The sequence below is a fragment of the Bos indicus x Bos taurus genome, chromosome 18, assembly GCF_003369695.1.
Source record: "Bos indicus x Bos taurus breed Angus x Brahman F1 hybrid chromosome 18, Bos_hybrid_MaternalHap_v2.0, whole genome shotgun sequence".
Lineage (NCBI taxonomy): Eukaryota > Metazoa > Chordata > Mammalia > Artiodactyla > Bovidae > Bos > Bos indicus x Bos taurus.
In genome coordinates, this window is record NC_040093.1 from 27,639,788 (window position 1) to 27,667,197 (window position 27,410).

Consider the following 27,410-nt stretch of genomic DNA (forward strand, 5'->3'; position numbering starts at 1 on the left):
GCAGATTCTGGTGTCACCAGAAGCGAGATGTTGTTGGGGGAGAACTATCAAAGGAAAAAAGAAGCAGGCCTGAGCCAAGTTCTGAAGTCTTAAGCGTTTACCGTAAATAACAGAAGTGACGCCAGCAAGGAGACCAAGGAGACAGGCTAGTGAGGGACCAGAGAAACCAGAAGACTGGTGTCACAGAAGCCAGGAGGGGACACAGTGATTTCACTCACAGGTGGGCACGACCACGGGAGGGCAAGGGGATGTTAGCAGGGAGAACTGTCATCACGGCCTTGGGCGGGGGGCAATACCCGCCCCCCCACTAGGAACTAGTCAGCTTCAGCAGGCACAGCTGCCAGCCTGAGGTTGAGGACAACCTGTGAGGTGCACAGTACCCCCAGGTCACCTGCAGAAAAGCAAGCCTTGCAGTCTGCCGGATCCATTCCTATCACTGAGTGGCGGAGGAACCACAAACACTGCCTTGCTCCTGCTTCCCAACATCCCTCCCCGACTCCAAGAACCCTTTTTGATCCTATCTGTGCGTTGTTCCATTTCACTCGCCCAATTACGGGTGTTCTATACGTTTTCACCATCCGATATCAAAACGGCACCTTTCAAATACTCTTCAGCTACCTTCGTGGCAAACCAACTTGCTTTTGGGAAAGACAGGAGAGTGGTGGGAAAGAAATCAGTAACCATCTGTGGGTGTCTCCTTGTCTTGTGGGGCATTCTCAACAGATACTTGCAAGTTAAGGCAGCCTGTATTCTGCAGAGGTTTCCTGGAGAAACAAATTGACACGTAACACAGAGACCGAGCCTGGTGCCAAATGGTGTGACACGCACTCGAGGAGGAGAAACCGTCTGTGGCTGCAGTAGCAGGAGAGAGCTCTCTGGAAAACCAGGGATCTGTCACCAGAACATAAAGGCGGGCCAGGAAACCTGCTATCCCTTAAAGTCTGAATTAAAAAAAAAAAAAAAAAGACTTTCATCAGGGCCCAAAGCCTATCTCGGAGATGTAGATCCAAATTATAAAGAAACGAGCATTTACGGTGACATCTGCTGGATTAATTAGCTGTGTAATTAGTCTCCCTCGGTGGAGCTGGGCTTTGTCATTGCTGTCTGAGACTTCCCCAGGTGAGACTGGATTCCAGCTGCCACGTACCAAGAGGAAGAAAGAACAGGCCAGGAAAGTGGGAAAAGCACACGACACTGTTTGTGGGTGGTGGTGAGAACGGAGGAGTGTCTCAAGGACTCTGGAGGTCCTCTGGGTCCTGGAACATCGGAGAGGAAAAGTCAAGAAGGAAGAATGACGTGAGGACTCACTACCTCGTAACAAACCCACAGATGCCCGAGGCTGGACTTCGGATAAACTCAAAGGACCAAAGGCCCAGAAATGCAAATATGATCACAGCAAGAGGACAGGGATGAGAAGGGTAGGCGGGTGTGGATTCAAACTTGGACACGATGAGCCTGGACCAAGCTTACAAGCTTACAGAACTCCGGTCCCTGGAGAGACAGTTGCATCTTTCCACACTGGCAGCTGTGGCCATCACTAACAGGAACTCAGACTGGGCAAAAAAAAATAAATAAATACAAATCATTGGATCCTAGTCCAAGAACCAGAAGTGGAAGAACACACGCAAGCAGATGCCTCCAGCCAAATCTTTCCCCGCAGTGCTTCCTAAACCACAGCTGGCTGCGGAGTCACACTGGCTGACTCACGTCTAGGACACTGAGGAAACGGCAGTGCCGGGACCCACGCCTGCTGGCTCGGCTGACTGGAGGAACCAAGGAATGCTCCCCAGGCTCCATCTTTGACGATTTTAGAAAATGAGAGAGCTGGTAGGAGAAGGGAAATACAGAAACGTGAAGGCCCAGCAAGAGTGGGACAATTACCCTGAAAACCATCCTGGTTTCGAGGTGAGCAACTAGGGTGACCTTTTATCTTTCCGAACCCTACAAGCCCAGGGTGCAGGAGAAACATGTGACAACTTGTGTGCCCTAAGTTTTTGGAACAGTGACCTTCTCCTAATTCAGAAGTACACGTGGTGTCTGTTCGTATTCTCTGGGCACTCCTCCAAAGGGACGAAGACTCAGAAAAAAGAGCAACGTGAAAGGCAGACAGGAACTGGGATCCTCGTCAGAGTACAGACTCTGGAGGTGAAACATACTCCCACTGCCTGCCGCTCACAACAAGCTCCCCACCCAAAAGAGGTGATAAGCAACATGTCACAAGACTTATCAGCTTGAGCCAAAAATTCTACTTCAGGATTCAGCACAAAATCAGACAATACAAGCTGCTGACCCACAGGAAGGAAAACCCTTCTCATTTATGGGTGTCCTAGAGATGAAGCCAGGGGATGGTGCCCTACGTGCTGGGGTCCAAGCCCACAGCAGGAGAGGGCAGCAAGGTGACGGGTGCAGGGACACTCCCAGCCTAGAACCAGGGGCCCTGGGGCCTCCTCTCCTGCAGACAGACAAGGACAACGTGGTGTGGCAGGGCACCCAGACAAGTCCGGGGGTCGGCTCAAAAGTGACTACAGGGGCCCAAAAGCTTCAGGAAGGAGCCTGTGGTCAGAGAGAGAGAGAGACTCAACAGGGACTGCAAGGAGACGAGAAATTCTTCCCACAGTTCCAATGCGCAGGCCAACAGGCAAATGAAAACAGTGGTTCCAAGTGTTGACCTAAGAGACCAGGTATGCTTTAGAGGCCCCGTCCTGGGCCTGGGAACCTGCTCCGCTAATTAACAGGTTACAAATCAAATATTATCAGTAGATAAACATTTCTAACCTTCCAACTAGTTTGGCTTTTACAGAATGAGGACACAGACCCTAGAGAAGGTTTGCTACTCACACCTGATGATTAGTCCCGATTCAAAGCCGCTTTAGCATCTCCTATGAGCATCCCGCATGTGGGAGGCACACGCAAAACAGCCGGAGCTCAAGGGCTGTGAATTTTTACCACCTACATACAAGTTACAGCTGCAGGAAGAGGCCTGAGGAGTCAAGCAAGAGCAAGGACAGTGGAAGCACCGGACAAAGCCGCAAAGCACCGAACGGGGCGTGCTGTCATCCATCTCGCCGTGTGATGTGAGAGCACTTCAAATAGAAGGGAATAATGAAAAAAGTATTGAGAAACAAATTTTAACAAATAGCTCTGGAGAAATTTTCAGATTTCATTATAGGAAAAGCACTTTATTTAATGTAGAAAATGCGAAAATCTGATATGACAGTTTTCTATAAATAACAAAAATTGGAAATCATCATTAGAGGCTTCTGTAATTTTCCTCTTTTGTGGGGACCCATTAAAAAAAAAAAAAAAAAAAGGCTTTACCAACACGGAAACCACTTATCTCTCTTCATGCTCCCGTCGGGCCAGTTGGTAGGACTGTGAGAGAATTTCTTCATCATCTGGAGGAAAGGTTGCCAGCAAAAATACAGGGTGCCCAGGAAAACGTGAATTTCAGATAAGAAATAGGATTATTATTTTATGGAACATACTTAGAATAAAAATTATGTGGCTTTGTCTGAAATTTACCTTTAGCTGGGTATTTCATACTTTTATTTGCTAAATTGGCACCTTGACCTTGTGTTTGCTGTGGTATTTTTAAAGGTAAGTCATATATACATATATGTATATATATGTATATATATGTGTATATACACACACACACACACACATATCAGTTCCATTCAGTCGCTCAGTCATGTCTGACTCTTTGCAACCCCATGAACTGCAGCACGCCAGGCCTCCCTGTCCATCACAAACTCCCAGAGTTTACTCAAACTCATGTCCATCGAGTCGGTGATACCATCCAGCCATCTCATCCTCTGTCATCCCCTTCTCCTCCTGCCTCCAATCCCTCCCAGCATCAGGGTCTTTTCCAATGAGTCAACTCTTCACATGAGGTGGCCAAAGTATTGGAGTTTCAGCTTCAGCATCAGTCCTTCCAATGAACACCCAGGACTGGTCTCCTTCAGGATGGACTGGTTGGATCTCCTTGTAGTCCAAGTGACTCTCAAGAGTCTTCTCCAACACCACAGTTCAAAAGCATCAATTCTTCAGCACTCAACATATATGGATCTAAGTTCCCCGACCAGGGATGGAACCAATGTCCCCTGCATTGGAAGGCAGATTCGTAGCCACTGGACCTTCAGGAAAGTCCCTGTGCTATTTTCAGTGCTCCACGGGGTCACCAGTCTGATGTTGCTGGTTTCAATAACCTCCAATATCTCTGTGAGCAATAGAATTTTTTTTTTTGGCTGTTAATATTTTTAACTTTCACCCTACAACCTGGTTGCTTAAAAAAAAAAAGCACTGGAAACCTAAGTTTATTAAATATTAAAGTATAAAATGACTCAGTGCTACCAAAATGGTTTTCATAGCAACAGGCTTTCCTACTCTACACTTAAATAGTATTTGTAGTTTCATGTTATGTTGAAAAAAAAAAAAGACTCAAGGCTTCGGTTCAGGTGTATTATGTAATTATTTAAAAACTCTTGCCTTCCAACAATGTTCCTGACAATGCTTAATTGTTCCCTTATAATTTCCCTTTCAAAATAAAAAACCAGAAACACCTGTTGGGACTAAATGTATTCAAATTTGCCCTTTTAGTCCAAGTCGTGGGCAAGTTGAAAGGACTCAAAGTTGGGTTTACACCTTTGCCTGCTATGAGCTGGCACAGCTTTCCTCCAGACGGGGTTTACCTGGAGCAACTGCAGCACATGGAATTACTCTGGAATGTAGAGGCAATGGAATATTCACAGCAAAATTCTCCTAAGGGTCACAGACCACCCCTAAGATGGCAGATGGCGTCCATGAAAAGAATTCCACTGGGAGTATGGGGCTGGGGTGGGGGTGGGGGATGGAGAGTTTGAAATTCTTCTTTCCCAAGAAGGTCTAGGGCTCACTTAAGGATTTGTGGGGGTGAGGGAGAGGGGAGATGGGAGGGTTAAGTGTTTTGACAAAGTGGTATAGTTCCTAGACTACCCAACTCCTCAAGCTGGGGTGAAGGGTCGTGGCCCATCTTCTCTGGAACCCAGAAGGAGACCTGTCACCAGTAGCTGAAAATAGCCCCTCCTGGAAACCTGTAGACACAGCAATGCCATCTCCAGACTACCCGAATAAGAACTTCGGAAAAGCAAACTTTTTGGACATTCAGTATTTGTTCTTTCTCTATTAAATGGTGAGACCCATAGTCTTCACTGCTGCTGCTGCTGCTAAGTCACTTCAGTCATGTCCGACTCTGTGCGACCCCATAGACGGCAGCCCACCAGGCTCCCCCATCCCTGGGATTCTCCAGGCAAGAACACTGGAGTGGGTTGCCATTTCCTTCTCCAAGGCATGAAAGTGAAAAGTGAAAGTGAAGTCGCTCAGTCGTGTCTGACTCCTAGCGACCCATGGACTTGCAGCCTACCAGGCTCCTCCATCCATGGGATTTTCCAGGCAAGAGTACTGGAGTGGGGTGCCATCGCCTTCTCCGATAGTCTTCACTAAGAAACAAACAAACAAAAAAATTGCCCCCTCTCTCAAGCCCCCTTCTCTCCTAGAGACTCCCTCATCCCGGTGAATTTGATGAAGGTAATTAATCCAAGAAATTCCACCCCGGAGGATATATGGGAGAGGACGAGGAAAAGGGGCGAGGAAGAAACACCATCTGTGGGGCTTCACAGGCCTGGAAAATAGAGCATCTGTCTCCATTACCTCTTCTTGCACCTCAGTGCTTCTGACAGCAATACTTGGTAAACATGCCCAGACTGACCCAATCTGCACAGTACTCAGGGCTGCTCTGTAAGATCTACAAATGGGGGACAATGAACAGGGCTTCTCACATCAGCAAGGGAAGAAGAGCTATTTGAGAAACTGCTGACCAACCAACCATCCAACCTGAAGGAAAACGTAGTTCTAAATCACACAATATAGAGTCCTACAATATACCATATGTATCTCTCACAGAGGAAAGTCTTAAATGTGGGGAGAAAGTACTGAAGAAACTATCCATCAAGTGGTGCCAACCTGCCTGGGTTTGAAGACAGACTCCAACAACGCTCATTTGCTGGTGACTTACATCGCCCTCTGCCTCGGTTCCCCCACGTGAAAACAGGTGGGTCAACAGAAGAATAAATCGATGAATACCTGTAAAGCAGGTATGACAGTACCTGCTAGTGGTAAGTGTCATGCAGGAGCTAGTGATTACTTTTATTATAATATTAGCAGCAAGACAGAGCCCCCCTGGGAAAAGAGTCAGAACCATAAAGAAACAGATGTGCAGATTGGACAGCACGTAGATGAGAAGTTCCTGTAGGTTGAAGCATATTATAAGCTAAGTGAAAGATGAATAACAGACCCAGAGAAACTACTGCAATATCCACGGCACAGAAGGAACTGGGGCCCCAATAAACCAACGGTTTTGCAAATCCATCAGAAAAAAAGACCAACCCACCAAAATAGATGAAAGAATGAATGAAAATGGGGCAAAGACTATGAACAGAAAAGCCACTCAAGAAATTCAGATGGACAATAAATGCATGAAAACATCTTCACCCGAACAATTGAAGAGATGCACACTGGGACAAATTCACAAATGGGATGAAAACAGAAAAATAAGACTGTGTTGGTCACCATGTGGGAGTTTGAACATCATCTATTAGAGGGAGGGGATAAAATGTTCTTAATAAAACTTGAAATGTTTAACAGTTAAAATACTTAAAACTTAATATTTGAAATATTCCTAATAATGTTAATAATATTCTGCAAGGGTCTTCTTTCTGAAGGGCCATTAGGGAGGACTCTATCTATGGGCACAGCACCCTAAAACCAGCAGGCCTTCTTCTTGGAACAGCTCGAGTGTGCAGAGACTTCCCTACCATAAGCTCAGAACCGCAGGTAACATGAGGGCACATCAGCAAGGGCCTGGTCAGTGAGTGGAAAACTACACAGCCACTAGAAAGAGTGACCTAGATCGATACATTATGACCTGAAATCATTTTCAGGATGACAGGTTACATGCAAAAAGCAAACCAAAAGCACAGTGTGTGGCTAAGAGATTTCATACGGGAATAAAATGTATGTATACACTCACACACACATTCTATCACTATAAGCATAGGAAAAAAAAAAACCAACAACCCCAAAAGAGATAATTAGATAACTTGTGATCCATATCTTAAGAGAAGAGTTGGAGAGTAGAAAAAGGACTTCCACTTTATAGAGTTTTGAAAAGCACTTAAAGGTATGAGAAAGGGCTAAGGTGTAATACTGTATACATGCAACATAATTCCAATTTTGTAAGATGCCTGACCCATCTTGTTAAATCAAAAAGGAAGAAAGAAAAATATGTTATCCTCTTTGAAGGGATTAGGCAAATAATTATATTCTCTTATACTTATCTGGATTTCTCAAAATTTCTACAGTGAACACACATTACTCATACTAATAATTTTTACTATAAAAAATAAGGAATCCACATTTTATTATTCATTTACACTTGAGGTAAACTCGGAATGCTAGTCTTGTAACAAGTAAGAATAATAATATTCTGAAGGAGTCTCCTCAGTTCTTTACCATCCACAAAAAGGATTCAGGAAGGGTGAGAGAAAAGAAAAATATTAAAAGTACTTGGGGGAAAAAAAGGAGGAACTGTTATGGAAAATGATTATGCAACCGGTTTTTCAATAGGTGGCATATTTAGTTGTTTATTTTGACCATGCCGTGCAGCATGCGAAACCTTAGTTCCCTCACCAAGGATCAAACCCATGCCCCCCGGCATTGGCAGCACTGAGTCTTAACCACCAGACTGCCAGGGACTCCCAAGGTGGCATATTTACTACTGGACATATTAAAAACAGGCATACCTAGTAAGATTCCGATTCCATTATTCGGTATCTAAAGTGTGGAGCCAAATGGTTACCAGGGATCCAACCTTCCTGACGTAAAGTCTGTGTAGCCCAGTGACCAGAGGGCAAAGCCTGGCTTAGAGCCAATCAGCTGAGAGATCGTGTTGAATCACATGGTACACTGGAGGGATTCGCAGATGCAAGATGGTTCTGGAGGGAGGGCAAGGCTGCAGTGAGGTGTCGACCTTCCACACAGCACCCACTGGCCATCTGCTGGGCAAGCACTCCTACATCACGTGTTGGCCGCAGTTCCTACCGCACTGAAGGGGTCAATCTGTCCCAGTATGAGCCCTGCCTCTAAAAAAAAAGATTCAATCTTTCCACCTTCCCAGAGCCCCCCTGAAGTTAGCTGGTGGCCAGAACCACTGCCAGGGCTCACCCAGCTCTCCAGGAGTGACCAGGGGCCCGTGTGTGCAGTCTCCCAGTCTGGCCCCAGGAGTCCCCACCTCGCGAGCCTAGCCATCAAGTGAGGGAAATGAACTTCAGGCCCCCAGCTGTGCTGGGAGATGGAAGGCATGAAGGCGAAACGTGCTAAGATTTACCAAAACATCTGGCCTTTCACACCTTCTAAATCAGCCACAGGAAAACACTCCCCGCCTTTCATTTTTGGTTGAAGGCACCAAAGTATAGAGAGAAGAAGGCAGAGGTATGCACTTAAAAAATAAATAAATAAACAGTCGCCCTAATGAGAAAACAAGGTTTAAGGAAACTGGTTCCAGAGTGACGATGTAAACCAGATGACACCTGTAACAGGGCTTCAGACGCGAAGCCACATCAGGGCGGCGAGGAGGAGGAGGGAGGCGGGAGGGGCAGCTTTTTGTTTTCCAGGCAGGACAAAGGCTGCCAGTCACCATCTGTGGGCACAAAGTGTGCAGCTGCATGCCTAAGACCCCCTGTGCTGAGCACCCATAAAAGGGCATGAAGAATGCAAACTTCAGACCAAATCTCTTTGTCTGACTTGTTGTACATCTGATCTGTCCATCCATCCTTTGGAGAACTTACGGCCCTGCTGGGAGAGTGAACCATGAGTTTCTTACACATCAGGAAAACAACTGAGAAGATAGATTCCAAAGTAATGCAGAGTCTGGTGGAGGGTTTCTTCCTTCCTTCTACCTCAAATAATCCCAACACCATTGAAGTCCACTATGTAGAGAATCTGGGTACCTGTTTTTCAGTCAATTGGTACCATACTCTACTTCTTAGTTTAGGCCAAAGAGACTTGGTGTCTCCCCCTCGGTTTGCCTGGGGGGCCCTACACATCCCACATGGGGTCCAGACTCAACTCTGGGGGAAGACAAGCTTCTTTGTGTACAACTTAAGATTAATATGAAAACTTGGGGCTGGGCCCAATCAAAGGCAAGTCAGCTGGGAACTGTTGGAGTAACAGATTCTGGTGGGGGTCTTAATCTATCTGCTCAAGTTGATGGATTTCCATCCCAATGACTCTCAAGTGAAGAAAAACATCAAAGTGAAATCCAGATTCTGATAGTTGGCAGGTGTGCACTGATCTCCAGCTGCCCTTTCAGCACCTTCCTCCCCAAAGCAGAAAACACTTCAATGTTCAGAGAGCTCGCCAGGGACAGCAGGGAAGTCCAGATAAATACAGAAGGGCTCGTGTGAGCCCTGAACCCACTCCCTGGCTCATGACCTGCCTAGCACAGAGGAGAGTGGAGGGCAGACATTATCAGTACCTGCTGCCCTCCCCTCCCCTACTATTTAAGACAAGCAAGGGCACCCTGCATTGCTATAGGGGGAAGGAGTGGGAGACTGGGGCTCAGGAGCAGGTCCTCCAAGATAAAAGTGAAAACATTTATGTGGGAAAGCAGTCAGGGATTCCCCTTCCAGCCCTCAAGCCCTCATGAGAGACAAGCATCTTACCCACAACACGCTTCCATTCTGGCTCTGCTGAATCGCTATAGACAAAAACCAAAAAAAACAAGAGTTCGGCTTCTAAGCCTGACTGGGGTCCCTGGCCTTCCCGCTGCGTTGCAGTGTCGCTCAATCACAGTGCCCATGATGGCAACCATGAGGGTATGGACATACGACCACTGGGGGCTGGACCAGAGCCACCACGACAGTAAGTCCGCTATCACGAACCTTCAAGTTGTGAACTTTCAAAGATGTGAACATGTATTCCATCAGTGTCAGGCGTGAGGGAAACGGCAGCCGGCCCTCCGTCTCCTATTGCTGATGATACTTCAGCCCTACCATCTCCCGCCTCCTCTCCCTCCTCCATCAGTAACTCTTCTTGCCTGTTCACTCGATGTCCGCCCCTGTGTGCCAGATGGTGTACTGTAAGAGTACACTGTTACAGCTTGTACTATATAAGACTGTACTATAGGATTAAAAATGTTTTATTCTTGTGTTTTTTTAAAATGTATTATTGTTTGCGTGAAAAAGTATTATAAACCTATTACAGTACAGTACTATATCACCAATTGTGTTAGTTGGGTACCTAGGCTAACTTGGTTGGACTTACACACACCCTCTCAGAGTGGAACTAGTTCGTATGTAGGAGGACTTAATGCATTTAAAGACTCAAGGAATTCAATCACAAGCATTTCAGAAAATTAACCTGGGAGCCAAGCAAAAAGGAAACAGCTTCCATCTGATGCCAGGGGCTCTCCACCTGAACCCTACTTTCTTTTACTTCCAGGAGGCAGGAAGAAGTCGATGAACATTAATCTTGATTTAAAAACCACTCTCACACAATAATCCCAACTAACCAGACAATCCCAGGCAAGGGAGATAGAATCACCCGTTTCTCCATTTTGCTGATCAGCCCAACCCTCTCCTATGTCCGGATAAGAAATTATCTCATGCTTTCAGACGGCTCAGTCCTAATCCAGCAACGTACGCGCCAGGATTTATGACACCAAGAGGGAGAGACTCTGGACCTGAGACCCAGTGACAGACTGGAAAGCCACACTTCTGCCAGTGTCCCCTGAGCCCGCTGGTCTGTCTCCTCAAGCATGGAAAAGGAAGAGGAGAGGGTGGGTAGAGAGGGTGGGAGACCCACGAGGAAGTCAAAGACATCACGGCCACTTGAGCAGATGCAGCAGAAGGCAAGTGTGGGCATCTCCTTGACCAATCCATGAGCAATCTGCCGGGGAACCAAGATGGGGTGAGGTGGGGTGGGGGCAGGGCAGGGGCGAGGGTGGGCCATGGGGAAGGGGGTAGTGAGGAGGGCCGTGTGTGAGAAGCTGGGGGCCCTCCCCGGGTCAGCAGCATCTGGAGCTGTTTCTCTAGCAGACAGTAAAGAACTCGATTATATCCAGTTAACTGTGCTCTAAACTGATTATGCATGTGCTGGGCTAATGGATTACATTAGCAAGAGGAAAAATAACATGCAATCAATCTCCATTTACCACAGGCCACACCAGGGCCTACAGAAAAGCTGACTCTCGAACCACCTCCAATCCCCATCCCAAATCCCAGGACTGACAAGACCCTGTGCTAGGGACCCCCTCGGTGGCGAGAGAAGTTTATCTCAGTCACATCATGGGGCAGAAAGGCCTTGAGGCAGGCACTCAAATGGTAAGGTTCCGGGTCACATCTGGGAGTGGGTAGAAGAGCTCCCCACCCCCTACAGCAGAGTCATGGGGACATTTGTTACCCAAGCTAATGAAACCAGACTAACGACCTTCGGCTCCTGACCCAGGGAATTCTGTCCTGAATGTGGGTGGAGGTCACCCCTGGCGGGTGCCAGCCATACACACTGCCTGGGCACCTCTCTTCTGAGCACTGGTCCCCGCATCTCACCCTGCATTCCAGCATCTTCATTTCTGCAACGCTGCCTTTCCTGAGCAGGAGACTCCTCCATCTTTACTAAGGAAAAAAGAGGAGAGAACTACGGCCGGGGAGGATGAGAGTCCGGGGCTAGCTGAGCAAAGCACGAAGGGTGACGCTCGAGTCGCTTCCCTCACATCCGTCCTGAACACCACCTCTACCCGATTCTCAAGGTGCGCCCAGAGGACAGGGAGTGAGGACCAGCAAGGGATGCAGTCAGCAAATCCCCCAAGTTCCAGGCCCTTTGGAAGGAAGCAAACCCAAGGCTGCTCTTACTGGAGGCCGCAGTGTGGACAGTTAATGACCACCCCACGCGTTCTATAACCTAAAAGGCAATGTTTCTCCTCAGATGGAAGAGGCCAGCTTCATGCCACCTCTAAAGGACCGCATTCAAAGCTGCATACGACCTTCTAGGGCCACACCAAGTCCTTCGTACTAATTTTTGCTCAGTTGGGTCGTTTAGAAACTTTTTTTTTTTTTCCCACGGATATCTCCATCAGGTTTTCGCGACCACACTGGCACCACCCTGTGGCCAGTGAGAACCTCTGATTTAAACTGATGGCCAGGAGCCTCTCTTTCCAAGGGTGGCACTCAGGGAAGCCAACCAGTGAGGGTCCAGCTCACGGAGAACAGGGCGGGCTCGGCTGTCTGGTGTCCAGACCCTCCCCTCCACACCGCTTGAGCCCATTCATGCCTGAGTCAGCACTCAATTCCAGAACATTCTATCCCCACCACCTTGTGCCTGCTTTCTCCTCCTTTCCTGAAAATGGTTTCTCATCCATGTAACACAGGCCTCTAGACAAGCTGAGAATGAACGACTATAAAATGAATTGCGCTTATCAGTCTCAGCAGAGGCCAATGTGGGGCCAGGATCAGGGTCTTCCTTATTTGGAGTTTCCATTTAAAATCACTGTAAGCAGAGAGGGGATTCAAGGAGCTCAGGGTGAGGGGCAACCCAGCGCACACTGGCCCACAGATGTGGGAATCGGTGTGAACGGAAAGAGAAGAGGCTGATAACAAGAGGGAGGGAAACGGAGAGACAGGGCGAGGCCGTGGAAGGGACGTGGAGGGAGGCTGGGCAGATTTATGGCGATTTGTACCTGATTGTTCATACTAAAGCCATTATGGGATGATTAGAGAAAAAGGTGAGGCTTTAAGTCCAGTGAAAATCAATAGAAACGTCTGGAGCAATTCTGCCGTGCAAGTGGAAGGACTATTACAGTATCCGAGCACCTCCTCCTCGTTACCGTCTATGGACTGAGGGGAAGAAGGAAGGGGGCAGGGAGGGGTGAGCAAGGAGGGCTGGGGTGAGCAAGGAGGGATTGGAAGGAATGAGAGGTGGAGAGGACTTAGGAGGAGGAGGAAGGCAGAAGCCCAGCAAAAAAAAAAAATACGAGGAAGAGAACAGAGGCAGAGAACACGGCCAACAGGAAAAAAGAAAAAAGCTGCCCCTCATTTGACCATGTGTTTCCCCACAGCACTCACCACCTTCTAGCCTACTGTATAATTTATTTACTTTGTCGATCACCCATCCCCCAAAAGAATGGACGCTATGGGAGGGCAGGGACTTTTTGTCTGCCTTGTGCATGGATGCAGGCTCAGAACAGGCCTGGGTTATGGGAGGGGTTCAATGTGTATCTCCTGAATGAATGAATGAATGAACAAATAAACAAAGCACCCCAGGGGGCATTCAGGGAGCAGAGGCTAAAAACAGGGGGGGGAAAACCAGACGGAAAAGGAGAACAGAAAGCCTACAGAGAAACATGTGAGCACAAAGGTAAAGGGGGAACTAGGGAAATGGCAATTGTGAGTTAGGAAAGAAGTCAGTTCTAAGGAAGGTAGGTGGAACAATGCATAGTACTGGGCTGCTATAATACAACCTGGCCCCTGAGTGAGGCACCCCGCAGAGAGATCCTTCAGTTCCCAGCTGAAGCCCTCCACCGTGTCACCAGCTCCCCTCCCAATGCCAGGGCACCAGCCAGCCACCAGTCCCTCCAGTTAATGGCATCAAGTGTCCGTCTGCCCCCAGCCTGCTGGTCACCCGGGGGATCTGCTCCACTCCTTCCAGAGACAGTCCGGGGCTTACCTTGTACAGCTTCAGGCTGGCCTCGTGCCTGGAGTTGACTGTGTGCAGCCGCAGCTTCTCCAAGCTGTTGGTGTAGTAGTCGCAGGCGTTGCACTTGAGGTGGACGGGGTTGCCGATGGCCACGCACTTGAGCCGCCACTCGTTGGCCTTGCCACCCTCCTTGATGTGGGCCACCAGCTGGTACTTCTGCACGTGCTTGTCCGTCTTGCAGTGCAGCTGGAAGTTGGCCTTGAGCTGGGTGTTGTAGCGGCAGAGCTTGCACTGGTACGAGTCCCCCATCACCGCCTTCCACTCCTCCTCCGGGAGGCTGCGCTCCACATTCATGTGCAGCCCCAGCAGGTCCAGGGTGTCCGTAGTGAACTTGTTGCAGACGGCGCACTGGAAGAGCTTGAGCGACGGGTCGTTGGTCTGGATGAAGCTCTCGCCCAGGTTCATCAGCTCCTCCGACACCAGCTGCCCGCCCCCGAGCCGCATGTCTAGGGGGATTTCACCGCCCACTGCGGGGAAAGAGAAGGGAGAGAATTAGAGGCCGGGCTCGCAGTGTTCCTACCTGAGGCACTGCCCACCCTCCACCATCCCTGAGCCAGGTTCCAGCAGAGAAAAGATCACATCTCAAGCATCACAGCGTGCTATCCACTGGGAAAATTTACAACGAAAATCAGCTTGATGTGGTCAGATCTCTCTCATGGACATTCTGAAATTCGTGGAAGGTTGTGTTGTTACGTTTGTTTTCTTCCCTTTGTAAAAGAATGCCTAGAAGAAGGTAGGAACCATATAATCTCTTGAATGTTTGAATTCAGCTCCTCACTCAGATCCCAGAAAAGACAGACATAAAAGCATCACTCACTGGACGTAGGAGAATCTGAGGCTTTAGGCCTCAAACTGAGTCACAGCTGCATTCTAAGACCCCAAGCCTTCACGGCAAATCAGAACTGGGCTGAGCAGCAGCGCTGCCCAGCAGAACTTTTTGTGAAGAGGGAAACTCTGGGTATCTGGACTGTCCAATGTGAAAGTCACTAGTCACGTGTGGCTATGGGGCACCTGACACGTGGCTAGGATAGAGCTGGGGAGCTGCATTTTTCATTTTTACTTCATCTACAGTTAGGTCAGTGGCTACCGTAGTGGACAGCGTGGCTCTAAATCTGAGATTTCCAGAATGATCTCCTTATTCCTCACCACACCTGCCTGTCAGAGGCGCTGGCTCCTCCCACATCTCCCCATGAGTACAATCATTTCTTGTCCATGAGCCCCCACACGGCGTGGAATGTAAGTCTACTCTGGGACCTGTCATGTTCCCCTCTGGCATTATCTCAGCCATTCAATACAGGTGCAGCCTCTTTAGGACAAGGATCCAATCTTCTCCTTGCTGAACCTCTAGAGGGTATCCAGCTCTCCACACAGGGGCCCAAACATCTGCCATGCCAGTCAGGGTACAGAGCAGCAAAAATGTTACAGGTTTAGCAAGCTGGGTGGAGATAAGCAGTGAAACGCAAAGGTCAGCTCACAGCCCTGGAAAATCGGGGTCTGAGACGGCTCTGCTCCTCCCTCTCCAGCCCGGCTTTCTCAGTCCATCATGGCCCTGCATAAACCAAGGGCTGGCTCTCACTCACCAACGGTAAGTTAATACTGTGAGCTCTTATTTCTGTCATGAGAAAGGCTTGGAAAGAGCAGCCTTCCCTCCGTTACCTAGAAGCCTATAGTCGAGCAGAATGCCGAGCGTCGGCTTCTATTTTTTGCTTCTCCCCTAAACACATACACGCTCAAGCTATGTCTCCCGGTGCCACTCCCCAACTGATATTTAAACCTGACCTTTCACATGTGGTTGGGCTGAAGGTTTTTTGTTTTTGTTTTTAATGACTGATTAGAATCCAACGTAATAGCTAATCAAAGAAAAGATGTTACTATTTAAAAAATTTTTTTTCTTATTTCTGCTGTACGAGGTACTCTGAGTGAGGAGCTCAGTCCAGGCTTGACTGAGCAGAGTGGCTGGATTTGAAGCCTGCGGACAGTCTAGCAAGCCACAGAAATCTTTTGCATACACGTGCCAGAAGACTCTGGAAGCTTTCTGCCTGTCTTCTCTCTTGCCATCTCCCCTGGTGAGAGGAGCCATAGCTATGACATTCTTCTTAGGACAAGAGAGAAAAAGAGATGGGGGGAAAAAAGCCTAAAAGCTCCATCCCTTAATAGGGATGCAGGCCAGGCAGCAACCACAAAACACATTCGATGTTCAGTGAAAGCAGAAACTGCCTGGAGGGTAAGACAAGGAGCAAACATATATTTGTTTCTGATGCCGACCACCTGAAGCATCAAATCTTCTTCAGTTTTAAAATTTAACCTCAACACATCAATACCACTCCAAAGAGAAATTCAGCTGTCACTTGCTGGGTGCCTGAGTGAAAGTGAGAAGTCCTTGGCACACGCAAATGAAATAAGTCCCTGTTGCCATCCCAAGCTCTTAAAGTGAAATGCAAATCCAAGACAGAAGCAGAGAAGCAGTGAAATGGGGGTGATGGGCAAGCCAAAACTCCCTCTGAGAACTATACCCTGGAGAACCACACACAGGGCTTGTGCTCCCACACATCCACTGGGCTGGAAGGAACAAATTCAGTCCCCAAGAAGTGGAGGAACCTCACCCAATTCACAGGCGGGTCAGGTGTTGAGGGAGAGAGCGCGCACTGAGAACTTAGCTGGTGCCTACTCTTGAGTCACGTCAGATGGATGGTCTTGAAGAGGACCCCATCTGCCCCCACATTTAACTTTAAAGCTGGAGACTGACACCCTGGCACAGAGTTCTGCCCTGAGCACATCCTCAGAGAGACACAGGGATTAAAAGACACCACTTACAATCAAAAGCAGAATCAGAGGAGTTCTTAAACCTGGTGCAAATGTCCCATGGCCAGCTGGCTACTTAGGAAACAGAGGTGCCTTGGCAAGCCACCCATTTCTCCATGCTGTGCTAAACTATAATCCAGACAGATGTCTGGAAGGATGGTCATCTGGACTCAAGCCTAACATCTCACCTACAGATGGAGGCAAATTCAAGCAGACCAGATCAATGATGCCGAGCTTTTCCTTGACAGTGTCTAGAACGCACACGTCCCCAGGATCAGTGGAGGTTCCATCAAAGGGAGGAAGAGAACACTGACTTTGTGAGGAGGAGTGCAGTTCACAACTGCTACTTCCCCTGCAGAGCCCAGTAATGCCTAGTAACGCCCACAGCCTTCTCCTAGCGCGCCTAAGGACCAATCAGCTGGGCTGCACACGGAACTGAAAGCTACGCTCTGTTTCCTACGCTGCCTTATGCTGAGGTCCCGCGACTGAAATAACAGGTCCGGGTGGACACATTCTATCACTCCCACAGGCACGCAGGCTTCTGGCATCAAGTATTTTTGTGACTCTCACCCTCATCTCAACAGTGCTTGTGGCTTAAGGCAGGCATGGGAGGTGTTCAGGGACTCACCTCGATTGCCAAGCAGTGATGCTGGAAATTCAAGGGCCCTCCGTGACTACCTGGATAAGGTCTTTAGAAGGAAGAACACTATTCTCTTTAAGAAATAAAGTCTGGATCTTCTATGTATGTGCAGAACTCAAGGATCCGTTTCGTCATCTTTCGCATCTGCCCTCTGCTCATGATGTACAGTGTCCCGCAGATTCACAGACAGTGGGTGCTAAAAGCAAACCATTTATCTACCACTCAATTCAAGCCTCAGTCAGAATTACTGGTTTTCAAGGTAATTAAAAAGTCTTCACTTTGACCCAGTATGAACCCATACATTTTCTGTGTCTTCGTTCCACTTACATTATATTTGATTTACTCCAAGACCTGCTTCCCCAAGATTCTAAATCTCCAGATGAAGAAAACCCCAACCGCCGTAGGCTTTAAAAGCAGTACAATCTTTGTGAGTACCAATGCCACTCATAGGTGTGCAACCCCCATGGTCACTCTTTGGACAAACAGAATGACTGATCCCTGTGCATCCGTGAGTGACCAGTGGGTAAAACATCTTCAAACTGCTTGGTAAGAAAGGATCAACCAGTCAATGTTCCAAAACGGAGAAGAAGATTAAAGTTGCCAGAATTCAAATTTAACTGCATGGCAGGAAAAACAAATTAAATGCCGTGAAATATAACTCATCAGCAGCAATTAGCACTGAAAGACCACACAAATAAAGATGTGCCCGCTGGGGAGGTTCAGCCCTCTGTGTGAACCTGAGCCATTCTAGGATAAAGGTGCTTGTTCATGCTTTGTTGCCGAGAACGACTTACTCCCATGTCATTAAGGGGGTCCTGTGTCATTCAGGACGTTGCTGCTGGTCTCAAGAGGTTAGCTGGGTCAGGGAACAGAGACCACGCTTGTGTAGTTAGGGCAGGCAGGGCCTGACCACCACACTGGTGCTCATGAAACTGGTTTGTACATTTGCTCGCTATAGAAGCTCTTCCCTAGAAGTGGTCACAGTTCTTTTTAGATGAAGAGTCGTGGCTTTTGGCATCTAAATCCTGTCCTCTTGGTCCCATTCTGGCTCAACGAAGCCAACGGGTGAGACGGTTTTCCAACAGGAAGCCATGTACTCCATGGCAACAAAGGCTCCGTTAACCAGGACCTGATACTAAAATCAGGCTTTCTTTAATGTGCAATTTTAGAACTTATGTATTACTCATCTATCACATCACTCCTCACGGCGCCCCCCAGGTCAACCGATTCCCAACTATACTAATCACTGGCAACTCATGCAAGGTAATAAAAAGAACCCGCCTCTTTAAAGCATCAAGATCCCAGGAACAACGCTGGAGAACTTTGGAAGACATATCTGGGTGGCTCCTGGTCTGCTCACAATCAGACCTGGCTTATTTAATTAAGTTACACCACAGTCCTCAGATCCTCTTTCAGAGGTGACCGTCCCTACTGAAAACTACAGCGATACTTTCCTGCACATCTCAATAATTGTTTAATGAACCCGAAAGTCGAGAGGAAATGTAGCGATTTTTCAAATCAAGAAAGGGACAGATAAAGGGGGGGATGGGAACAGGAAGGAAAGTTGACCCAGAGCCAAATACTAGAGGAAACACTCAAACTTCACTACACCTCCGTGGAGCTGGAGGGCACCTGGGTCTCATATTGAACCCAAACCACTGTCCATGGGCTCAACACAAGAGTTCAGGGGATTCTAGAGAAAAAAAAGAAGGGACGACTGGATGCTCGAGCAGAGTGCAGAACGACTCTCAAGAGAGCAAAGGTTCATGAGATCCACGGGACTCAACAGAGTCAACGGGGACCGTGGCCTGCGCGCGTGTCCTCCCCGGTTTGACTCCCATCGCTCAGGACAGACACACACGGGGCAGCCTCACCTAGAGCAGGCGTCATGGCGGCCACGGGCCCGGCGGGGTCCAGCTGGAATCCGCTCATCACGAACGGGGCGTCCGGGGCCGTGCTGTCCACCTTCAGGTTGGGCAGGTTGACGTTCTGGGCCAGGTAGTACTGGTAGAGCTCAGCCTCGGCCGGGGAGGGCAGGCCGCCCAGGCCCAGGTGGCGGCTGTGCTGCATCTGCGTCATGTTCTGCTGCAGCAGCATCATGTTGTGCATGTGCTTCTCGCTCGTCATGTGGATGCGCAGGTTCCGGGCCACGTTGGTCTCGTAGTCGCACACCTCACACCGCCAGGTGGGCTTGGTTTTTGGTTTGGTGGGCGAGGGGGCCCCACAGGAGCTGCCCATGTTGGCCGCGGCAGCGGCCGCTGCAGCTGCGGCTGCCGCCGCCCCGGCCGTGTGGCTGAACACCTGCTCCCCCCCGCCATTCTGCAGGTTCTGCATGTTGTTGAGATGCTTGTCAGACTGCATATGGATACTGAGGTTGCCTTTGGTCGTTGTGGAGTAGTTACACACCTCGCAGCGGAAAGGCTTGTAACCGCACGTGTAGCTCTCACCTCGTGCCAGCCGGGGGTGGGGCTGCCCGCTCTTGCAGTAGACGCAGGAGCCCCCCGGCTCCGGGTGCTTCTCCTTCATGTGCGCCTCCAGCGTCTGCTGGTACTTGTAGTGCCAGTTGCACTTGGGGCACTTGAGTGTCTTGCACGAGTTGCGAGAATGCATCATGGTCATGTGGCCGCCCAGCGAGCGGGAGGAGCCCAGGACCGTGTCGCATTTGGGGCACTCCACGCCGCTCCCCGAGGGGCACTCCCCCACCCCGAGCTCGCAGAGGGAGCCAGCGTGCTGGTGATGGGGGACGAAGCCCCCCTCGTCCCCCTCTGTGCTTTCATTTGGTTCTGGTGCTGTGGCATTGTCTTTATTGGCACTTTCATCAGCAAAGTCCAGCCTCCTGCCGCCCTCTGCCACGTTGGCCCTGACGCCCTCACTGTTAAAGCTTAAACGATTCCTCCTGTTCGCACCATCAAAGACAACAAAGGAAGAAGCGGAATTAGAACTAGTAGAAGCTGCGCCCCTCGACAGGGTCTGGAGCACATTAGGCATTAAGGGGGAGTTAGAAATGCTTTGGTTTGAGAGAGCAAGGTCCTTTTTGCTGCTACTACCTGCAGCGGCCCCAGACTCCTCAGGGGGCCTGTCCTCCAGCTCGTCGTCCAGCTCGCTTGGAAAGAGTCCTTTGCAGCCCTCCTCCTCCTCTTCTTCCTCCTCATCTTCCTCCTCCTCTTCCTCTTCCTCCGCCTCCTCTTCCTCCTCCTCCTCCTCCGCCTCCTCCTCGGCGGGCTCTGCCTTCTCCGAGAAGCAGTCCGGATCACCCACTTCTTGCTTCTCTCCTTCTGCTGCCCCAGAGTCCTTGCCCTCTGAGGATTTGGTAGGACTGGAGGCCAGAGGCCCCAGGGGGACTGAGGTAATGGGGGTCTTCAGGACGGAGCTGGTGAGCCCGCCAAGGTTCAGGAGGGTGCTGGGGGTCAGGAGACCCGCCTGGGGCTGCTCGGGGCCCGCGGTGGGGCCGGCGGGGAGAGCCTCCTCCCCTTCCATTCGAATGCCACTGAATTTCCCATAAAAACTGTGTCCGGGGCCTATGAGGTTAGCGGTGGAAACTAAAGGGAGTTGAAAGTTTTTGTTTTTTGGTTCCAGAAAACTTACAAGGGGTTCCTTGTCTTTGCCGATCCCTTGGATGATGGCGGAGATGTTCTTATTGCTAAGAATCTTCCGCTCCTCTTCACTCAGGGTCATTCGATGGTCGTGCACCGCGTGGGTCACAAACGAACGGACGTACCCGAAGGAGAGCTTGCACAGGAAACACATCAGGATGGGCTTCCTCTTGCCGTAGAGCACGAAGCCATCGAATTTGGACAGGTCCACGTTGTTGGGAGCATCTTTGGATACGCAGGAGCTTTTGGCAGAGCCGTCGCTGTTTAGGTAATCCTTGCTGCTTTTGTGTCGCACGTCGAATACGCGGAAGCTGTGCAGGACGGGGCTGAGCCCCGCCAGGGCTGAGGTATTCGGGAAAGCCTGGTCTGGGCCCTCAAACCACTTCCCGAAGGATGAGGCTATGTGGAAAGTGTTGATGATCTGGGGGTAGACGGGTGCCGCACAGGAAGGGTCCCCTTGCTTGCCCCCCGAGGCGGCGGCGGCGGAGGGGAGAGAGTTCAGGAAGAGCGACGGCAGAGGCCCGCCGCCGCCCACGCCCCCGCCCTGGGTCAGCTGGCTCAGACTCTCGACGATGTACGCCGAGCCGTCGGGCTGGAACACGATCTCCCCGGCCAGGTTCTCCACGTCGCTCTCCTCGTCCCCCTCCTCGCTGCTGTCGCTGCCGCTCTCCTCCCGCGGGGGCGGGGGCGGCGGCGGCGGCGGGGGGCGGGCGCCGGGGCAGTGGTGCTCCATGTAGGTCTGCAGGCTGGCGAAGGAGGCCGAGCACTCGTTGCAGCTGACCTCCTTGCCGGCGGTGGCGGCGGCGGGCTCGGCGGCGGGCCCGGCCGGGGCGGTGCTCTCCGCGAGGCGCTCATTGAAGGGGGCCCTCAGGCCGTCCAGGGGCCCGTGGCTCTCGCTTGTGGGCTGCTCCATGCTACTGGGTTTGTCGGGGAGGTGGGTGCTGTTGAGTTCAGTCCATTGCTGGTGCTGAGGGATACCGCACCCATTGTCCTTCCCCGAGACGACAGGCGAGTCACAGCCTTCCATGGTAAGGCCTGCGTGGAGCTTTCATTGCACCCAGTACGGATCGGACCTGAAGGGCAGAGGCAAGGGGGAGAGGAGGGAGAGAAGGGGGAAGAGAGAGAGAAAGGAAAGAGGTTAGGAGGGCCGAGGCTGAGGTCCTGCACAGAGCACTCTGCCCTGGCAGGCTTCTGTCTTCCACACCCACAACAGAGACAGCGGGGCAGCAGTGACCCCGGCCGTCGCCCCACCCCGTCCAGGCTTAGCGGGCGGGCGGTACCCCTGGGTGTCACAGGAGGAGGGGGGTGTCGGGGAAAGGGGCGTCAGGAGAAGCCCTTTCTGTCTTCAGACTGTCAGCTGCTGCACCCCTGGAGACCAGTTTGAGTTTGAGATCTTTGCAAGCACAGCGTTAGAGTCAGGGCCCGGCGATCAGGCAGGGATCAGGAGGAGGCTTGTTTTCAACTTTCCGGGACACAGAACGGTGGTCCCACCACATTCAGAGGGCAACACAAAGCCACCCCTGTTGCCCACACTGTCTGTGGGCCAGGGGAACACCTGGGACAGAGAGACAGGAGAAAGACAACTTTGCAGCCCTAGAGAAAGGATGATGAACCTGGGTGGGGACATGCCGTTTGATTTAGAACCGAAGTTGTGCCCTTGCTCTTACTGACCACACTTTTAGTTTGAGAAATTCACGGAGAAGTGTTTGAGGGCGCAAGGGTCAAGGGCATGTGTGCAGGCCTGGGCAAGCTCTGTGAAGCCCCTCAAAGGCCCCATGGCTGCAGTCACCCTGTCCCAGTCTTGAAAACACTGTCTCATTTTACAAGTAGTAAAACTTGAGGCCCTAGATCTAAGAAATGACTCCAATGCCACTGGGATGCTGAGAAAGGTGGTGTTCTCAATTCCTATCTCCTCCCCACAACCCACAGAACACACTTGCTTGTGACTCAGCTGGCTTCAGACTCAAAATACAGAGATGCAAAACATGAGCGGGATGTTTCTAGGAAGATCCACCCAGACTCTCAGTGGGCTGAGTCCGCCGCCTGCAGGGAGGATCTCGCCCTGCCTGGATGGAGCGCGTTCACCACTGACTAGGGGGGTTCTGCTGTCAAGGATCTCACAGCGAGCCGAGATGGCAGCTGGGCTCCGCCAGCCCCAGTTCCACACCTGCCTCTTACTTATTAGTCGTTACCCAAGCAGCTGTCCTTCAGCCCTGGGGCTTTTCCGTTTCCGACTCCAAAGTGCCACTGAGCTCAATCTGCCCTCTGAGACCTCATGTCCCTGGGGAGGGAGACATTAGATCGCTTGCCTCTGCTCTGCTCCTGTGGCAACAATATCACAGGAGCGTTTCTTCTGTCCGGCCCCGCTCCTACAGGAGACTCAGCGCCTCGCAAGGTTTTCAAGAGTGCTCGCTGTGAATCCCAGGCCACCCTCCCTGCCACGCCTCCTTCCTGGAGAACACTTGGCTGCTTCTCCACCCACCATCTCATTCACACACAGCATGAAGATTTTGGCTAGGTTTGTTCCCCCCAACCCCCGCCTCCATCTTCCCATTCTTTTTTTCATTGCTTGATTCTCGACTGCACAGTGAACCAAGAGCTCCCTCTCGGGAAAAGATGGGGAAAGCAGGTTTACCAGAAGTTTCAGGAGAAACAACTTTTTGGAAGAACGTGTCATATTTTGTTTGTTAACACACAAGCACGCACATGCACACACACCAGCTCTTAGCTTATAACCTCAAATTCCACTACAACAAAGTTTCGTGTGCCTTAGAAAAGATATATTGATTTTAAACAAACACAACTACACTAAACCAAACCAAACAGCAAATGCGATAAGACATCCTCATAAGGCTCAGTTGGGATACAGGTGAGAATCCAAGGTGGCTCTTCCCTAAGGACGTGTGTGATTGGCTGGATGATATCTGATTGACAGCTTGGGCCAAAAAGGTTGGCAGGCCTGAAGAGGCGGGAGGGTTAACAGCCCGATTGTAAAATCAATGTCATAAATGCTTGGTAAGTTACAGGAACATGCGGGAAGGGGAGGCCACGATTGATAAAGGAGAACAGCTTTGATGCTTCACCAGGGACTTGTGTATTGACAGCAAAGCCAATCTCTTCTCCAGCCTGGACTGGGCTGAGAAACCTGCAAAGCGTTTACCAATTAATTGGTGGGCTTTTCTTGCTCTGCTCTCTTCTTCCTCCTCCTCCTCCACAAATCATCTGGTTAAGGGACTGGGACTTTTAAAAAGTCACCCAACTTTGTTTTCTATTCCTCAGCAAAAGATGTCAAGAAAAGATGACCTTGTGGGCAAAGACAGATATCCTGTGGCAGTGACACTTGCCCCATGAGGGGGCACATGTAGGGGACCCCTCATTCGCAAGGGGGCAACAGCCCACTGAGATGCTGATGGGAAAGACGGAGCCTGCTCGGGATCCCAAGCACCTGCTCTGGGCTTCCTGTCAGTGCCTGCTGGCCAGGGTAAGCAGGCAGCTCTTGCCACCTTGCTAAGCCAAGTGTGGTTCGGGGCCAAAGAGCCTGTCTTCACCAGGGAGCCTGTGAAAAATGTAGGCTCTCAGCCCTACCCCAGATCAGAATCTGCATTTTTAATACCATCCCCAGGGGCTGTGCATTACTGAAGCTTGAATGAGACACTCTGCTTTATGACAGATCACTGCTCCTCTGCGCTTGGAGCCTATGCTGCCAGGTAACCAGGCAGGGTCAATCTTGGGCTCACTCACCAGTCCCTGGGAGGTGCAGGGATGGGTGGGGGGGAGAAGGGGACCAGAGCACAGAGATGCAGGAATCTCTTAACGCTGCCCCACCTTTGGGCCCCAGGATCTGAGGCCTTTCCCACTGGGCCAGCAGTTCCTTTCGCTCTGTTTATCAGCCAGTCAATAAGAAAAAGGTAGTTCTTACTTAAGGAGACAGAAGTCAACTCGAGGTCGATCAGCACTCTGTCTGTAAACATGGTTTCCCGTAAAATCAATGATCTTCAGTTATAGAGGGCAGCCTGGGAACCCAGCGGGTCCCTGTGCTCTTATAGGCGGCCCCCCATCCAGCTCTGCACCCCTTCCTCATCCTTCGGTATGGCTGGGGCTGGCTCACACACCATAAACCCTCACCCCTTCTGGCTGCCTGCTCCTCTCCAGCCATCTGCACCCTCGAATCCCCTTTAAACACAAGACCGCCAGTGTTGGACTCAGCATGGGTGGTTCTTTTTTTTTCTTGGTGGTGGTGGTTTTAAGAATTTAGTTAGATTTCAACAGAGCACATCCTCTTCAGTAAGAGAGTTAAAGGGAGGGACCTAGCACTCGCACTCTCTCTGCTGAGCACCTTCGTCTGCCATTTGAGAAGTCCTCTTGTGGAGAAAAGTTCTAACATTTTCATCAGGAACCCCTCCCCCATTCTTGGTCCTCTCACTGTTACAGTTTCCTCAAACCTACCTGTAAAACCTCTGCATTTTTGCCAGTCTCAGTCTTTTATTTTTTAAAGACGGTTAAAAAATGGTAAGACTCCACCCTGTTATCCCGGGGGCCCCCCATTAACAAAGTCATCCATCTCCCTCTTTCAACTGAGAAGACGTGATGTGACAGCTTTATCACTCTCCCTTAAGGAGACAGGCCAGGGCTCCATGCAACAGTTACAGGGAAGCTGGTGAAGTTACAGGGGGTGCAGCTATGAGGAAGGGGAGGGGGCTCTGCTGTTGCTCCAGCTCCTGGAGAATTAAACACCAACAGTCGCACTGTGTAATTTTAAATTGTTAATTAGCACAGGGTTAATTAGGCGGTCCTTTCACAAAAGGCTGTCTGGCAGAAAACCAAGAAAAGAAACAAAGGGGGAAAGAAAAGAAAAACAGAGAGAGAGAGATGGGAGAAACTGTTGCCTCTGTGAATAACCCATGCAGCATCACCAGAGAGAAGTGAATGGGCGGGCTCCTGGGGGTTCCCTGCTCTGCTGGAGGGGGACTTCAGTGAGCACCACCTTCCTGAAAGCGATTTGGCAGTGGGTGTCAAAAACCTCAAAAATGCACGTGCCCTTTGACTCAGCAATTCCCCTGTTTCAGGAAACAATCCAAGATACGCAGAGATAGAAGATTATTCATCACAATGTTTGTAACAGGAAAAAAAAAGATGGCAATAATCTGGAGAAACAAGGTATTTTCTAAATTACAGTGCATAGCATTCCATAGGATGGTATAAAATATCACTTTTAAAAGAAACTATGTACAGGGGTGGGTGGGAAATGATCACACAGGATGCTGAGTGAACAAAGCCTAATTAGGTTCTGCATGTGGAAATCCGTGAGATTTATGCAAAAAAATTTTACAGAGGTAATTGCTAGGGGATGAGGTTATAGGCGACCTCATGTCCTACTCTGTGCCTTTTTTCCCAAAGCTTTTTAAAAATGAAAACCATCTGAAGGGAAGCCATCACTTCTTGAGTGTGGCATCATGGTAAGGCCTGTGGGCCCAACACCACCTGGACGCTTAGAACATTCCAGAAGATGGGTGCTATTTTTAGCCCCATTTTGAGGCTGGGAAAACTCAGGTCGCTTGACCTAAATGACAAATGACATAATGTTTGTCAAATAACAAATGAAAGCCTAAATGACAAAACCATAATCTTGCTGTAGAGCCTGTGTTCTTAGCCATTCTACTATGTTTTCTTGTCTTTTTTTTTTAGTTATTTCTCTTTTTTTTCTGCCCCACCATGTGGCATTCGGAATCTTAGTTCCCCATCCAGGGATCTAACCTGTACCCCTTGCATTGGGAGTGCAAAGTTTAACCACTGGACCACCGGTGAAGTCCCATCTTCTCTGTTTTACTTTAATATCTATTTCTCAAAGAGAACTTCAGCACATCTGACAGTCGCATTCAATCTTTAGGTACCAGGGTCTGTTCCAAGATCATGGGCTATCAGGATGACTGTGGAAAGGAACACTACCAGTTCACAGACACATTTCTCCCTCCTTTTTTTTTTTTTTTTTTTAACTTGGGAATGATAGAGGAGATGAGAGTTCAAAATGCACTCTCCTACTTGGATATCTTCACACAGGAAAGAAGGGATAAAAGGCCCATTATCTTGACTTCTTTCAAGGAAAAAAAAAAAGGCAGTTCCAGAAACTATAGATCAAAAAATGTATTCATCCATTAACTCAGCATTTACTGTCCACCTATTATATGTCAGATACTCAGAGAATCAACAATAGGAATCAGCTTACATTCTTGTGGGGAAAGACCGCAAACAAATAAATATAATGTTAAATGGCGAAAAAGCACTCAGAAGTAATATAAAACAAGAGAAAGGAGAGGAAGATGTGTATCATCATTTTGGATTAAGTATATATATTAAGTTTAAAAGGATGTGTTATAGACTATATACTGCAAGTTCCTCACAGTTTTAGAAGAAGAGTCAACAGTTGTTGAATAGCATCTGGGGGACAAAAGGTCCTGAGGACTCAGCAATTAGCTGTAGGTTCAGTAAGAAAATTCACATAAAATAAACTGGAGAATAGCTTCACTTAGACTCAACGATCTGAGAAACGCAGTAGAGGGTCCTTTTTGATTTTAATAATGTATCCCAAAGTT

At 49.6% G+C, this 27,410-nt stretch overlaps 1 protein-coding gene across 3 annotated transcripts in view; it reads right to left on the reverse strand.

Moving 5' to 3' along the window:
• ZFHX3 (zinc finger homeobox 3) overlaps nucleotides 1-27,410 on the reverse strand; it is a 244,021-nt gene that overhangs the window by 145,945 nt on the left and 70,666 nt on the right. For 2 of the 3 annotated variants that reach the window (XM_027516108.1, XM_027516109.1), the window contains exons 2-3: nucleotides 19,102-21,893; nucleotides 13,756-14,252 (exon numbers count right to left, since the gene is read on the reverse strand). In XM_027516108.1, the coding sequence (XP_027371909.1) occupies nucleotides 13,756-14,252; nucleotides 19,102-21,847 (3,243 nt within the window). In that variant the 5' untranslated portion in view covers nucleotides 21,848-21,893. Of the gene's footprint in view, nucleotides 1-13,755; nucleotides 14,253-19,101; nucleotides 21,894-27,410 lie in introns of those variants that run through there. The other variant, XM_027516111.1, reaches the window with a different exon arrangement.